Below are 12,343 nucleotides of genomic sequence, written 5' to 3' on the forward strand. Positions count from 1 at the left end.
TGTAAAGAGGGAATTCCTTATCCTTTTTGGAATGTTCATTTCAGCCAGTTCTTAACCTGCACAAAGTTGACCTACTGTAGGCACAGTGAACTGTATACACATGTCTCGTGACAGCTCACCAGCTACTGACGTCTCCAAGGAACAAAAAGGTGACTTGACTGGGAAGCTACTGCACTGAGCACACATCAAACAGATCGCATAAAGTAAGCCACATCACCCAGCGGCACTGGGACATTCTTCAACCACTGGTTCCCCTCATGAAGCTGATCCGACGTGTCTATCCAGGAGCCCTGCGGGAGATAGACATCACGCTGCCTGTCTCCCTCGTCGAGGACAGGTGCCACGAGGAGGTCATCTCCCAGCATGAACTGCGAGTCAGAAATCAGAGCATGGAAATCCATGGGTGCCACCCACCAAAGGGGTCTGACAAGAGGATCTCCCTTTTGTACAAAGTCTGCAACAAGCTCAGTTACTTTGGGAGCTACAGTGTTCTCATGGAAGGTGACCCACTTTTTCACAATCGCCTTCGTCTCGTCGTCATACTCGGATAGTATTGTGGGGATTTGCATTGCAGGAAAGAAAGCAGACAATTCTATGTATCGCATGAAAAATTCCTTTTCTGGAAGGCAGTCTCTAGGCTGGGTGCATACATCCTGAAGGACTTTGAGATCTGGCATAAAGTAAGGATAGCCCTGCAGACCCAGTGTAAGAGCTGTAGGGATGATGGTCTTCAGGCCATTGTCATAATCCCAGTTGGGTTCTTTGGGAATCATTTCGACCATCAGTGGAATACTTTGGGACTGATAAGCGCTACGAACATATGGAGAGGCCAGCATATTCGCTAGGGTCGTGTACTTCATGGAGAATTCATCTGGATTCTGCAGGATTTCATTCATTTGGAAGCCCACGGGAAGATAGCTGGCTTGTCCATAGTCAAAGGTGAAGGCATCCAGCCCACTGTCCTTCATCAACTGAAGCTTTAACTTAAACCACTGGACGGCAAGGTTGCTGGACATGTCCAATATAGCACCAATATTATTTTCCCACTTGGTGAGTCCAGGAACAAGATTCCTCGGGTCCCTCACCCAGTGCCCCTTCTCTTCACCCTCAATAAAGTTTGCTGACTGTGTGCTGCAATATGGCGTAACCTGGATGGCAGTCTTGAATCCTAGATCCTTCACAGTAGACATCAAGTCAGAAACGTCACCAAAACGGCTACTATCAAAGGTGAGGTCACCTTCATAGGCAGAATAGGATGTCGGAATCTTTAACACCCCTGCTGTATACCCAAGTTCTTGAAGTGAATCTGCTGCATCTATCAGAAAGGATTCATTCCACTTGGATTTGTCTGCAGGGGTGGCAAGGTTCCAGCGAGGGTTGGAAACTGAATAACTATCTGGGGGTTCAGTAGCTCTTGTGATGTATAGATCACTCATATTCCTATGCACAGCTCTTATATCAGAGGCCAAGCACAATGAGTACTGGAGCAGCGCTTGATCTTGGGTTTTCCTCGGGAAAGAGTATCTAGTTTGACCAGCCTCAAAGCAAAGTTCTTGACTGTTAGCATCTACGCTGACAAAGAGAAAAGATGAATCATTTACACGCACGCCAAGTCCATTGGAGGATAACCAGTAGCGTTCTGCAATGGGGCCAAATGTGGAGTCCCGATCCCCAGTGAGAAATGGCTCTGCTGACAAGTTTCTGGCTAACTCCAAGGGCCACTGCTGGTCTGCAACAATGGCACCTCCATACCAGTGTGAGTTTTGAAATGAAAAGCAATCTTTGTGTGTCACGTCCTTGTGAATAGCTGTCCAGGCAAACTCATAGCAATCCATATTGTCCTTCTCCTGCCAGTCGATCTCCAGCTGTCCGTATTCCCGCCACTCCAAGCACAATCTCTGATCAGTGGTCGTGGCACAGGTAGAGGGCGTCACACCCGGAAGATTCAACCCAACCCTACTGTGCGTGTAGTTCCTCCCCCTAAAGCTTACTCTTATGGTCTTGGTGTCTACATAGAACGTCAGCCGGCCCACTTTGTAGTGCAGTGGTGGCTCTGAGTAGAACAGTAAGACGCACGTTGTGCCAGTGACGATGAGGAGGAAGAGAGTGATGACCATCAATTTGAGTTTGACTTCACGTGGTGCTCTCAGAACCTTGGTTGGTTGGCTGATGTCCACCTGTGACGGGTCTGCGACTGAGTTTGTCCGACTTCTCAATTCTACCTGAGTCATACCATCATCCATGGGTGGCTTTTCGTCATCGAGTCTGACCATGGAGTGACCATTACCATTCCTGCCTTCTGGAACTTCCTCAACTAAGAAGCGGGTTGACCCAACTGTTGATAAAGGAAGCAAAAAGAATTGTCTGGTGAAAAACCCATATGAGGAGGAAGATTTCAACATGCTACTAGAAACAAAGGTCATTCTTTATTTATAATGTAGTCTCCTCATACTCACATTCAGTTCCCACAAGAGGCTTACAATACATATGTTGATGTATCTTATTTTCAATGTTAAGATTTAGATATAGTTAATCAGTGGAAAGTACGGACAGGTAGAAAGGCCAGCTAACGTTAAAGGATACAGAGAAACAAGTCTTTACAGACAGTCTTTACAGACAGGTACCGGTAGTCACTAACGTTAAACACATTACTAATACTCATTACTCCAGCTTTGATATTGCACATAATTAATGGACAATCTTTCAAAACTTTTTCTTTCACAAACAATGATACAGAGAAAACAGTTCTCATATGCTTGCAGAACAGTGTCGATTCTTGCTCTAAAATGTACACAGTCTAATGCTACCCACTATTCACTTCAACTTACTTAGATTAGACTATCTAGAGTTTACACTTCACGAATTACAGACTGTCCTACATTTCTACAGTACGTTAGATTTAAATATTGTTTGTCAGTCAGTATTTCTAACCTTAACGTTAGATCTACTTACCTCGCGTCTCTGCGCTCGAATTTATAGAGTATCTATCCATTCTTCTCAGACGTAGGACGTAGTACTGTACTAGTAGTAGTACTTAGTAGGGACGGCGTCAGTAACAAACAGCTGGGCTTAGAATGTATGGCCTAGTTTAGGTCTCGCAGAATAGAGCCGAATTTAATACAGGATTCCCTTTGAATAATGGCATACATACACTCGGTGCAAACAAGGAGGTAACCCTTATCCAAACCACGGCGTCCCTGATCTCTGATGCTGAGAGAGTCATCCTTCCCCTAATTGGGAGACAAGTTACTGTACTGGAGTGTAGTACATTATCATTACAAAATAAATGTGTCGGACAGTGTCACACGATCGATGCTATACAAGCGGCGTTATATTCAGTGGCTAGTGAGTAGTGCGAGAAGTGAGGGTCGTACTGGCACCGGTACCGTTCTTTGCACTGCCACAAATGACGCCCTCTGTCTGTGCAAGGAGCTACATGCATGGTTCATAAAGCCAAGCGCCGCAGCTCTAGCGAAACTCTCTTCCTGATCCTCCCTCCCAAACATTTGTATTTAGGCCGACAGTACCAATATATTTTAGATTTTTAAAAAAATTGCATCCTTTAGTGATTGGTTGACGTGATTATAGGTATCAGAATATTGGCTTGGTTGGCAGTTGACACTCCATGGCATACTATTTGCAAAATGATAACACCAAGTCTTTTTTTTTTGACATTTTGCGAAGTAGGGCCAATAACAACCTTGTGAAATGATGTCACAAAGAAATTGTGACATCACAAAGTAATTCTGACATAGCGCGCTGTATGAAATGTAACAATTTCTAACAAAACAATTGTGACATCACAAAGCAAATCTGACATCGCGCGCTGCATTGTGTGAAATGTAACAATTTCTAATAAAACAATTGTGACATCACAAAGCAATTCTGACATCGCGCGCTGCTTCTTACTGACACTGTGAAAATAATGTAACAATTTCTAACAAAACAATTGCACATCACAAAGCAATTCTGACATCGCGCGCTGCTTCTTAACTGTCACTCTGTGAAATGTATCAATTTCTAACAAAGCAATTGTGACATCACAAAGCGAATCTGACATCGTGCTCTGCTCGTACTGTCAAATGTAACAATTTCTAACAAAACAATTGTGACGTACATTACAACGCGCTGTTTCTTCCACTGTCACTCTGTGAAATGTAACAATATGTCTAACAAAGCAATTGTGACATCACAAAGCAATTCTGACATCTCGCGCTGTTTCTTCCATTGTCACTCTGTGAAATGTAACAATTTCTAACAAAACAATTGTGACATCACAAAGTAATTCTGACATAATGCGCCGCTTCGTTGTACGGTCAGTGTAGGATTCTTCCGCAATCCACCACACGACTTCTTGCCTCACATTTCCCCTTCTCTTGTTTAATTTTTAGATCCAAAATAGAAAACGAAATAAACTCTATGCCTCCAAAAGTACTATTCACTGAGGGGCGCAGCCCCGAAGTGCATAGTAGAGTTTTGGAGATTACCTCTGCTGACAGTTTTAACCAGAAACTATGTATTTTGTACAGATCCACGATTTCTCAACATGTACAGGTGGAAACCAAAATGGTCTGAGTGAAACTCATGCATCTGTGCGTTGGTTTATTAAATTCTCTAGTACTGTTAGAGCATTCTCTAATACCTATAGTACACTTACTAGATCTATGTTAGTCGAGTAAACTGACGATAACAGTAATGATATTGATGATGATGACAATAACAATAATAATGACCATAATAATAATAAGAGGGGGGCGCGGAACGGTTTTTTTTTTCAAGGTGGGGGCTGCGGGACGGGGGTGGGGTGGGGAGGGGGAGGGGGTAAGGTCTTCTTTATCCCGAAGGTTCATTATTTCAAATCCCACAAATTTCGTAATTTAGGCCTCTACCTGATGTTCGTTAATCCAAAAATAGATAGGGTTCAGTGATCAGAACATGGCATTATTCCGAAGGTTCGTGAGTCCGAAAATGAAATAATGTTTGTTATTCCGAAGGTTCGTTAATCCGAAAATGAAATAAAGTTCTTCATTTCGAGGGTTTGTTAATCCGAAATGAAATAAGATTCGATATTCCGAAAGTTCGAATGTTCGAAAATGAAAGTTTGAAACTAAAGGGGAAAAAAGGTGTGTACTACCAACCTTCGGATTAACGAACCTCTTACATTTTCGGAATAACGAGTCTTATTTCATTTTCGGAATTACGAACGTTCGGACTATCGAACCTTCGGAATGTGAACCTTCGGATTAACGCCCTGTCATCAACCAAAACAAATAATGACAGATTATAATAGGGATAAAAGCTTGAATGTTTTGAATTACACATACACCATTTAAACAAACATGTTTTTATTTTGTCTCATTTTGATTAAACTCCCTCTCCCTCCCCCCCTCTCTCTCTCTCTCTCTCTCTCTCTCTCTCTTGTGACTTTGCTCGAATTCATATCAGAGGCCTACGTTGAATACGGGCCGGGTAAAGTTACCCTGCACTGAATTCGGGTTGTCGTCCTTTTCAGCTTTGGTTTCATTTGGTGATGATAAACAATCTATCATCATTATAATGTGATCGACAGTTAACGATGGAGAAGTGCTAAGCGTGCGTGCATGCGATTTCTCTCCCCCCCCCCTCCCCCTCCCCCAACATTAACTTTGTGAAAAGCTCAAATCCGTCCTTTGTATATAGGCCCTGCTTGCATATAGGCAATGAATATACGTACAACGTGGATAGAGTACGGGTTTCTTGTTATGTCTTTCTGGTGATAAACATTCAGTTGCATTTTGATTAATTCTGATATCGTTCAAGTTGAGTCATATATAGACGTGGTATAGTTGAACGTGGAAGTTAAATAAGAGCAAGGACGTATGGTGGGGGGGGGGGGGGGGGGGGAGGGGTGATGTCTTGAAAAGAGCAAACATGCAAGGATGCATGTTGACATGGAAGGATAATACCTACATGCCAAGCCGTAAAGAGGCTCCTGTCGCTGGATGGGGTGTTAAGCCATGCAAATGAATAATGACCTGTCACATTCATGAGATCACGCGCATGTGTATATGAGTATATAATGTCCATACCACATTGATATTAGTTGTGCAAGCAGTGGTGATCTCATTGACCAACTGTGCAAATAAATTCAACTAGGTGCATCATCATTACCAATCGTGTTGTGCTGAGTAAACTTCATTTGGAGTTGTTGTGATTCACACGGGACCCGAAACTCTTCATTTTCGCAAGTGCGAGGTTATGAGGCAGCCACATATCCAGACTATTTTTTTTTTTAATTTCTAAACTGGAAACAGCTTGACCAAAAACTCTGACAGACTATGCCAAACATTAACACTTTATTTTTGTTGAAAAACAATCCTTGAGAACGGCGAGAACATGCCTGCCGAAACGTCGGGACTGGGCATGGCCCTTTTCAGGGCCAAACACATACCCTAGAAAGAACACGTGTTGCACCCGACGTACTACCGCCACGGAAGCCTTCAAAGATTTCAGCCTTCAGAGATTTTAATCCGGGAGAACAAGCAAACAAACATTAAAACTTTTGATATCTAGCTTGCAATTCAAGTGCCCTGACGAGCTTCATTGGATGACCATGAGTATGCGACATGCTGGTATATAGGCCTACTCAGTTTTCTTTAGAGAAAGCTAAGGTGTTTATCATGCTATGTACAATTTTGTCCGCTGGAATCGTATCATCTCTCCCACGACGATATTGGGGGAGAAAACTTGAGAAGTCTGTCAGATGAGGACTAGGACTCCATGAAACAATGCACTAGGGTACCTAGAGATTAGGACACACACGTTGTACTAAAGTTATCGACCACGTACTTTCAATCGTAGATACTGTTTCAATCATTGATACATTTCATTTCATTTATTTTCACTTAATAAAACATGCATACATGAACATGTGACAATAGTATGACAAGTATAACATGACAATGTGACAAAATAAACAAACAAACAAGCAAACAAACAACCAACGTTATCAAGTGAATGGGTTAATGAGAAGGCAATTGGCCTTGTTTAAAATTAACCCCGGGAAAGTAAATATAGGGTATTGTCTCTTCTTTCTGTAAACTATGTATAACTGACAAAAAAAGAAAGAAAAAAAGTCGGCACACGCACGCATACACAAACAAAACATACACAAGATGCCATTTCACAAACATACCCTCATCGTGCTACAGGCCTAAATGGTGATTACTTCCAGAATACCTTTCAAGTAAAATACGCTTGAAAGTTTTCTTAAAACTTTTTTCGTCTTCTTACATTTCACATCAGAGTGTATAGAATTATGGTGATCTACCAAACTTCGTATTTCTTGGATTGGAGGAAAAACAACAAAACTAAAGTTCAATGTAATATCGTCATACAAATTACAATGTATAGTGGGGTGGCTTAGTGAAATTATCGTGACACGGCGGACAAAAGCATGATTTTTTCACCAAAGGTACTTCATGATGTACCTTCTCAAAAAATAGGGTGCTCCAAGAAAATTGATGCTGGGAAGGAGGTCAGAGGTCAAAGGTCAATGACCTTTATTTGTGAAACAGGTTTTTTGGCTATTTCTCAGGTCAGGAATATCAAATCTGGATAAAACTTGGCAGGAAGAATATTGAGAACAAGTAAAATATTTTGATTGAATTTGGAGTGAATTTTCCAAAGGTCAAAGGTCAAAGGTCAATGAACTTTTTCTAAAAATCATGTTTTTGTTTATTTCTCCAGGTAGGAAGATTCAATTTTCACAAAATTTGATATGAATGTTGTATAGAAGGTACTAAGAGTATAAACCAGGGGTCAAATATAATTGTTGATTTGTGCGTTGCCATGGCAACCCAAAACTAGGGTTTTTAATTGAAGTTAGTTACAGGAGGCTATTTTCCAGTTTGGAAGAGATTCCATTTGAATAGGTACAACTGATCGACGGGATGTATACAGGTTTGAAATACTTTTCATTAGTGTTAAGTGGTATGTTGCCATGGCAACTACATATATAGATTTTGGTTAAACTTAAAGGAGACTTCAGAACTTATGAATTTGAAGAGATTTCCATCAGGCTTGGTATAATTGATCAACAAAAAAGTCGCCAGACAAAGATTTGTCACCTTTATAGCATGTGGGTTGAGTGAATGCAGCAACAATAGTAGAACACATCAGTGAGAGTTTGAGGAAAATTGGACAATCCGTTCTAAAGTTATGAATTTTTGAAGTTTCTGCTCATGCAGTCGAGGCTGGATGAGAAGACTACTATACCTTGTAATGTCACATGTGTACAATGATATAAAGAATGAATAAAGACAATTCAACATAAATTATTTTCGCTTACAAAAGGATACTCAACTTCTCTTTCAGAAGGCAGGGGGAATATATTACCCTTGACATACGTCAGTAGCAAGTCAAAGAAACTATGTGAACTTTATTCAAAAAGTATGGTTTTGTGAAATTCTCATTTTATTTTCCTTAGAATGTGCGCATGTGACATCATGCACTGTGGTAGTCTTTTCATCCCGCCGCGACTGTGCAGATACCTTAAAAATCATAACTTTTGAACGGATTGTACGATTTTTCCAAGCTTTCTGTGATGTGTCCTACTAATATTGTTGTATTCACTGAATCCATGTGTGCATGAAGGTGGACTTGTCCTCAAAAGAGCAGACTGTAAGCTTTAAAATGATGTATCACACAATTCAAAGGGATTCCCCTAACCTATCTAAATAATAATACCGGTACTGGAAAGAAAGCACACACTCTGGATAAGTATGAACTGAGAAAAGAGGCTGCATTGTCTATTTTAGCGTTTAATCTTTACCAAGCTGTCTCATGTCAATATGTTCGTCTTTTCTTCCCCCCTCCAATTTTCATTTGAGTTTGTCATTATCAATTTTTGATGATAAGAACGATGCCACAAGGCATTGTTTCTTAAAAATGCTTCACCTGCTCCTTCAGGTCCAAAATCTACATCAATATATATAATTTTCCTGATCTCCTCAACATTTTCCCAAAATAAAGCATACACCTTTTATGCATTGAGTCCTCCTTTTTGTGGATAATTAAAGGCAAAACCCCAAAATTAGTGCTTGAAAATTATTCTTAAGTGTGAGTTACGGATAGAAAGAACCTCTGTAAAAATGAATCTGTATAATCAATGTTAAGTATTGTCAATAACACAAAATGTGAACAATATTTCTATGATAACATGTTTCCAGACTAAACCGTCCGCATTTATGCTTTAATGAGAAAAATACTGATATCTCTTTATATGTTTGCTTTGATTGCAAAAACTGTATATGGTAGGATGTCTTGTGATACAACAGGGGGGGGGGGCATTTCATGAAGCAGTTTGGTCAAATATTTTTCTGACAAACTGTTACAAACTACAGAAATCCTTGCATCTGATTGGCAGAGAGCAAATTTGTCCGACAACTTGTCAGACAAAATGCTTCATGAAATGCCCCCAGACCTACACATATTATGCATAAAATGTGATATCCTGAACATTTTTTTCAAGTCACTCTCCCAAAAGTGTATATATAGGACCTTTAAGTTTTTCTTGTGTTTGTTCCTGGCAGATTACTAGTACACAAATGCTCCAATCCATGATGACCTAACGGAAATTAAGGAAATTAAAATGAATATACAGTTGTACTGAAAACCAAAACTACAGATACTAATAACTTACTTCATTCTTCTCTCCCCACCCCACCCCTTCTTTTTGGTTTCTTGATATACTAGTAGATCTAGCTAACTTTGATAATTGTCATTATGTAACATCATCTTCAATTGACAAGGCGATAAAACTTAACAATCATTTCATTATGCTGCTGGACTAATGGGGTCAGTTGAACTATATTGTTTTTAATGTACTATACTTTTTCCTCCTGTCAATCACATGTATTTTGGGTGGAATGTATTTTGACATAAAGCATCATAGAATCAACCGCCTTTGGGGTCGGGAAATTTGTCATATTGTATTGTGATTTAGATTTTGCTCTATGCCGATTTTGTTTTATTTCTATCAACTTTTTAAACTCCCCCATAGACTTTGTTCACCAGCCAACTACATCCCACCCTCTTTGGATAATGTGAACCAATCAAACATTGCTTTTACTTTTTAATAACATGTCTATACATAGCTATCAGACCAAAAATATTCAAACCGCTTTAAGTCTTTATGAGTGAAATTACAAATATCAATATATTTTTAAGAATATTCAAATTGTCTAAATTCAACTTCATCTATGAAAACAAACTTTTAACCTTTTTAAACATTTGAATAACCCCCATAAGAAATAAGAAACATATAGAGAGGGGAAGTGCGGACTATAAAAATTGCTTACGGGAACCAGGTAATCCCTGCGCTAAACCTATGGAATTCACACAATCTTGGAGGAAACAGGTTAAATTTGTTAGGAAATATGTAGGGTAATACCCAAAACCTTAAGTTCTCAATGGAATATGCAGCTCTTCTACTGGTAAACTAGTAGTTCTGGGAGAAAAAATGAGCTGTGACATAGTCCTACACCTGGCTATAAGTCATTGCCCAAGATTTAAAGTATCTGAGCCAGAGTCACATGTCACTCTTTGCCATTTCTCTACAGGAGGTAGACAGTACTAAAAAAAATCCTTTACCAGAAATTATATCAAATTATTTAATGAAAAGGTGCTTAAGAAAACTGGACTATTCCAACACACCTCCCTCAGGTCTGCAACACAGACTAACCACCTGCTACCATAGGAACACCAGTAAATATGGTGTATTATTGGTAACATGCACATAATATGTCGAATTATGGGTCTGAATTTTAAGACTAGCAACCATGTACATTGCATTGCATTGTACAGAAACCTGGCGAATGCCCTGTGTATAGTCTTTTAATTCAGACATTATTGTTATGTACAAATTAAGGGCATTTTCTCATTTTTTCTGTTAGCGGATTTCTTGGAGCACCCCCTAATTTTGATCCTCATATATATACAAATGTCTGAGGAAAAAATGACACTTTTGTCCGGCGTGTCACGATTATCAGTATATTTGTCACTAAGCCACCCCACTAGTACACGCGTACAATAATTATTTAAAGAGACGCGACCTTTACGCGGTCACGTGACTACACACACCACATGTCGCCCACCATTCCCAGACGTAGACGTAGACAATCTAACAACAACGAGGGTTCGCTGCAATGCAGGAAAGTCTATTGTACAAAGCGCGCGAGCTACACACGAGGCCATGCCACGCCGCACCACCACGCACCACACAGCGAAGATGCGTACATGAACCATGCGTGCTACACAACAAGCATACAGCATACAGCTACAGTACATACAGCTAATGATCACGCGTGCGTTAATTCACAATACGTATTGCGGCGTGTTTAGTGAAGATCAACATGGCATCTGGCAATTATTTCGGTTTTACCCACGGGGGCACGCAATACAGGTCAGTAAAGACGCCACAGGTTATGGGAAAACATTAGTAAGTATTCTGAGATGCATTTGAGTTGTGATTGTGCGTTTGATCTTAGTGCATTTTGAGTGCAAAATTTGTCCATCTCGAACGTCTACTCGACTGCACCCGGTACCCGGCGTCGCGTTCTTCTATCTATATGAGCACAATGTAGATGTCTACATTGTGTGTGGTGTAGACAAGACCCTTTAGAAAAGCTGCAACGTGATAACGCACTCCTGTGCCTGTGTGCGTAAAATGCTGTGCAATGTCTATAACAAACGCTAGGATCAGTAGCTAGTACTACCGTAGTACTAATATAGTAGCCTTCATCATAAGAAAATTAGATTTTCACCGAACCATGAAATGAGTTCAATTATCCGTAGATTGATATGTAACATACACATAAACAGTGTTTAAATCAGTCCATCTTTTCATTTTCTTGGAAAAATCTCGCATTTTAATAACTTTTCGCATACACGTAGGCCTGTCGTAGCAGTGGCTTCGATTCGCCCATATGGCATCATCATATTCATAAGTAGAGAGCTCGCTAGCGCCGAGCCAGCGCGCGGCCGCCGTGCGGCGTCCACGGGCAGGCGTAAATTACACAACACCTATAGCGACTCCCGTGGGAGCAACCGCGAAGCTCTCACGGGCTGCGCGATCGGGCAGCCAATTTCACTGAAACAGGCATTGCAAGGTCCATTTCGTGTACCGTTCTTACCACATGGGCTTACTTGGGGTCGATAAATCTTCCTTTCAAAAAATCAGAAAACACTTCAATTTTGAAAAAAGATAAGTTTCGACACTGCCATATATTGCGCAATGTGGATTAAGTACAAAATACACCAAGGTCACGACAAATAAGTGCGAAATTTCGACTTAGCGTGCTAC

General features: G+C 40.5%; 2 protein-coding genes across 2 annotated transcripts in view; one reads left to right on the top strand and one right to left on the bottom strand.

The window, feature by feature from the left end:
* Nucleotides 1-2,992, bottom strand: LOC139732304 (myogenesis-regulating glycosidase-like). The gene is made up of 2 exons (XM_071643174.1): nt 2,953-2,992; nt 1-2,335 (listed from the first exon to the last, which is right to left on the bottom strand). The coding sequence occupies exons 1-2, from the start codon at nt 2,990-2,992 to the stop codon at nt 186-188; spliced, it is 2,190 nt and encodes a 729-aa protein (XP_071499275.1). The 3' UTR covers nt 1-185.
* Nucleotides 2,993-11,372: 8,380 nt separating this feature from the next.
* The window catches only part of LOC139732334 (zinc finger RNA-binding protein-like), a 38,757-nt gene continuing 37,786 nt past the window's right edge, over nt 11,373-12,343 (top strand). Inside the window, exon 1 of the mRNA XM_071643201.1 lies at nt 11,373-11,443. Within this exon, the coding sequence (XP_071499302.1) occupies nt 11,394-11,443 (50 nt within the window). The 5' untranslated portion in view covers nt 11,373-11,393. The remainder of the gene's footprint in view (nt 11,444-12,343) is intronic.

Source organism: Diadema antillarum, unplaced genomic scaffold (assembly GCF_040938485.1).
Source record: "Diadema antillarum isolate AM-2024a unplaced genomic scaffold, OU_Dant_1.0 seq00000413_RagTag, whole genome shotgun sequence".
Classification (NCBI taxonomy): domain Eukaryota; kingdom Metazoa; phylum Echinodermata; class Echinoidea; order Diadematoida; family Diadematidae; genus Diadema; species Diadema antillarum.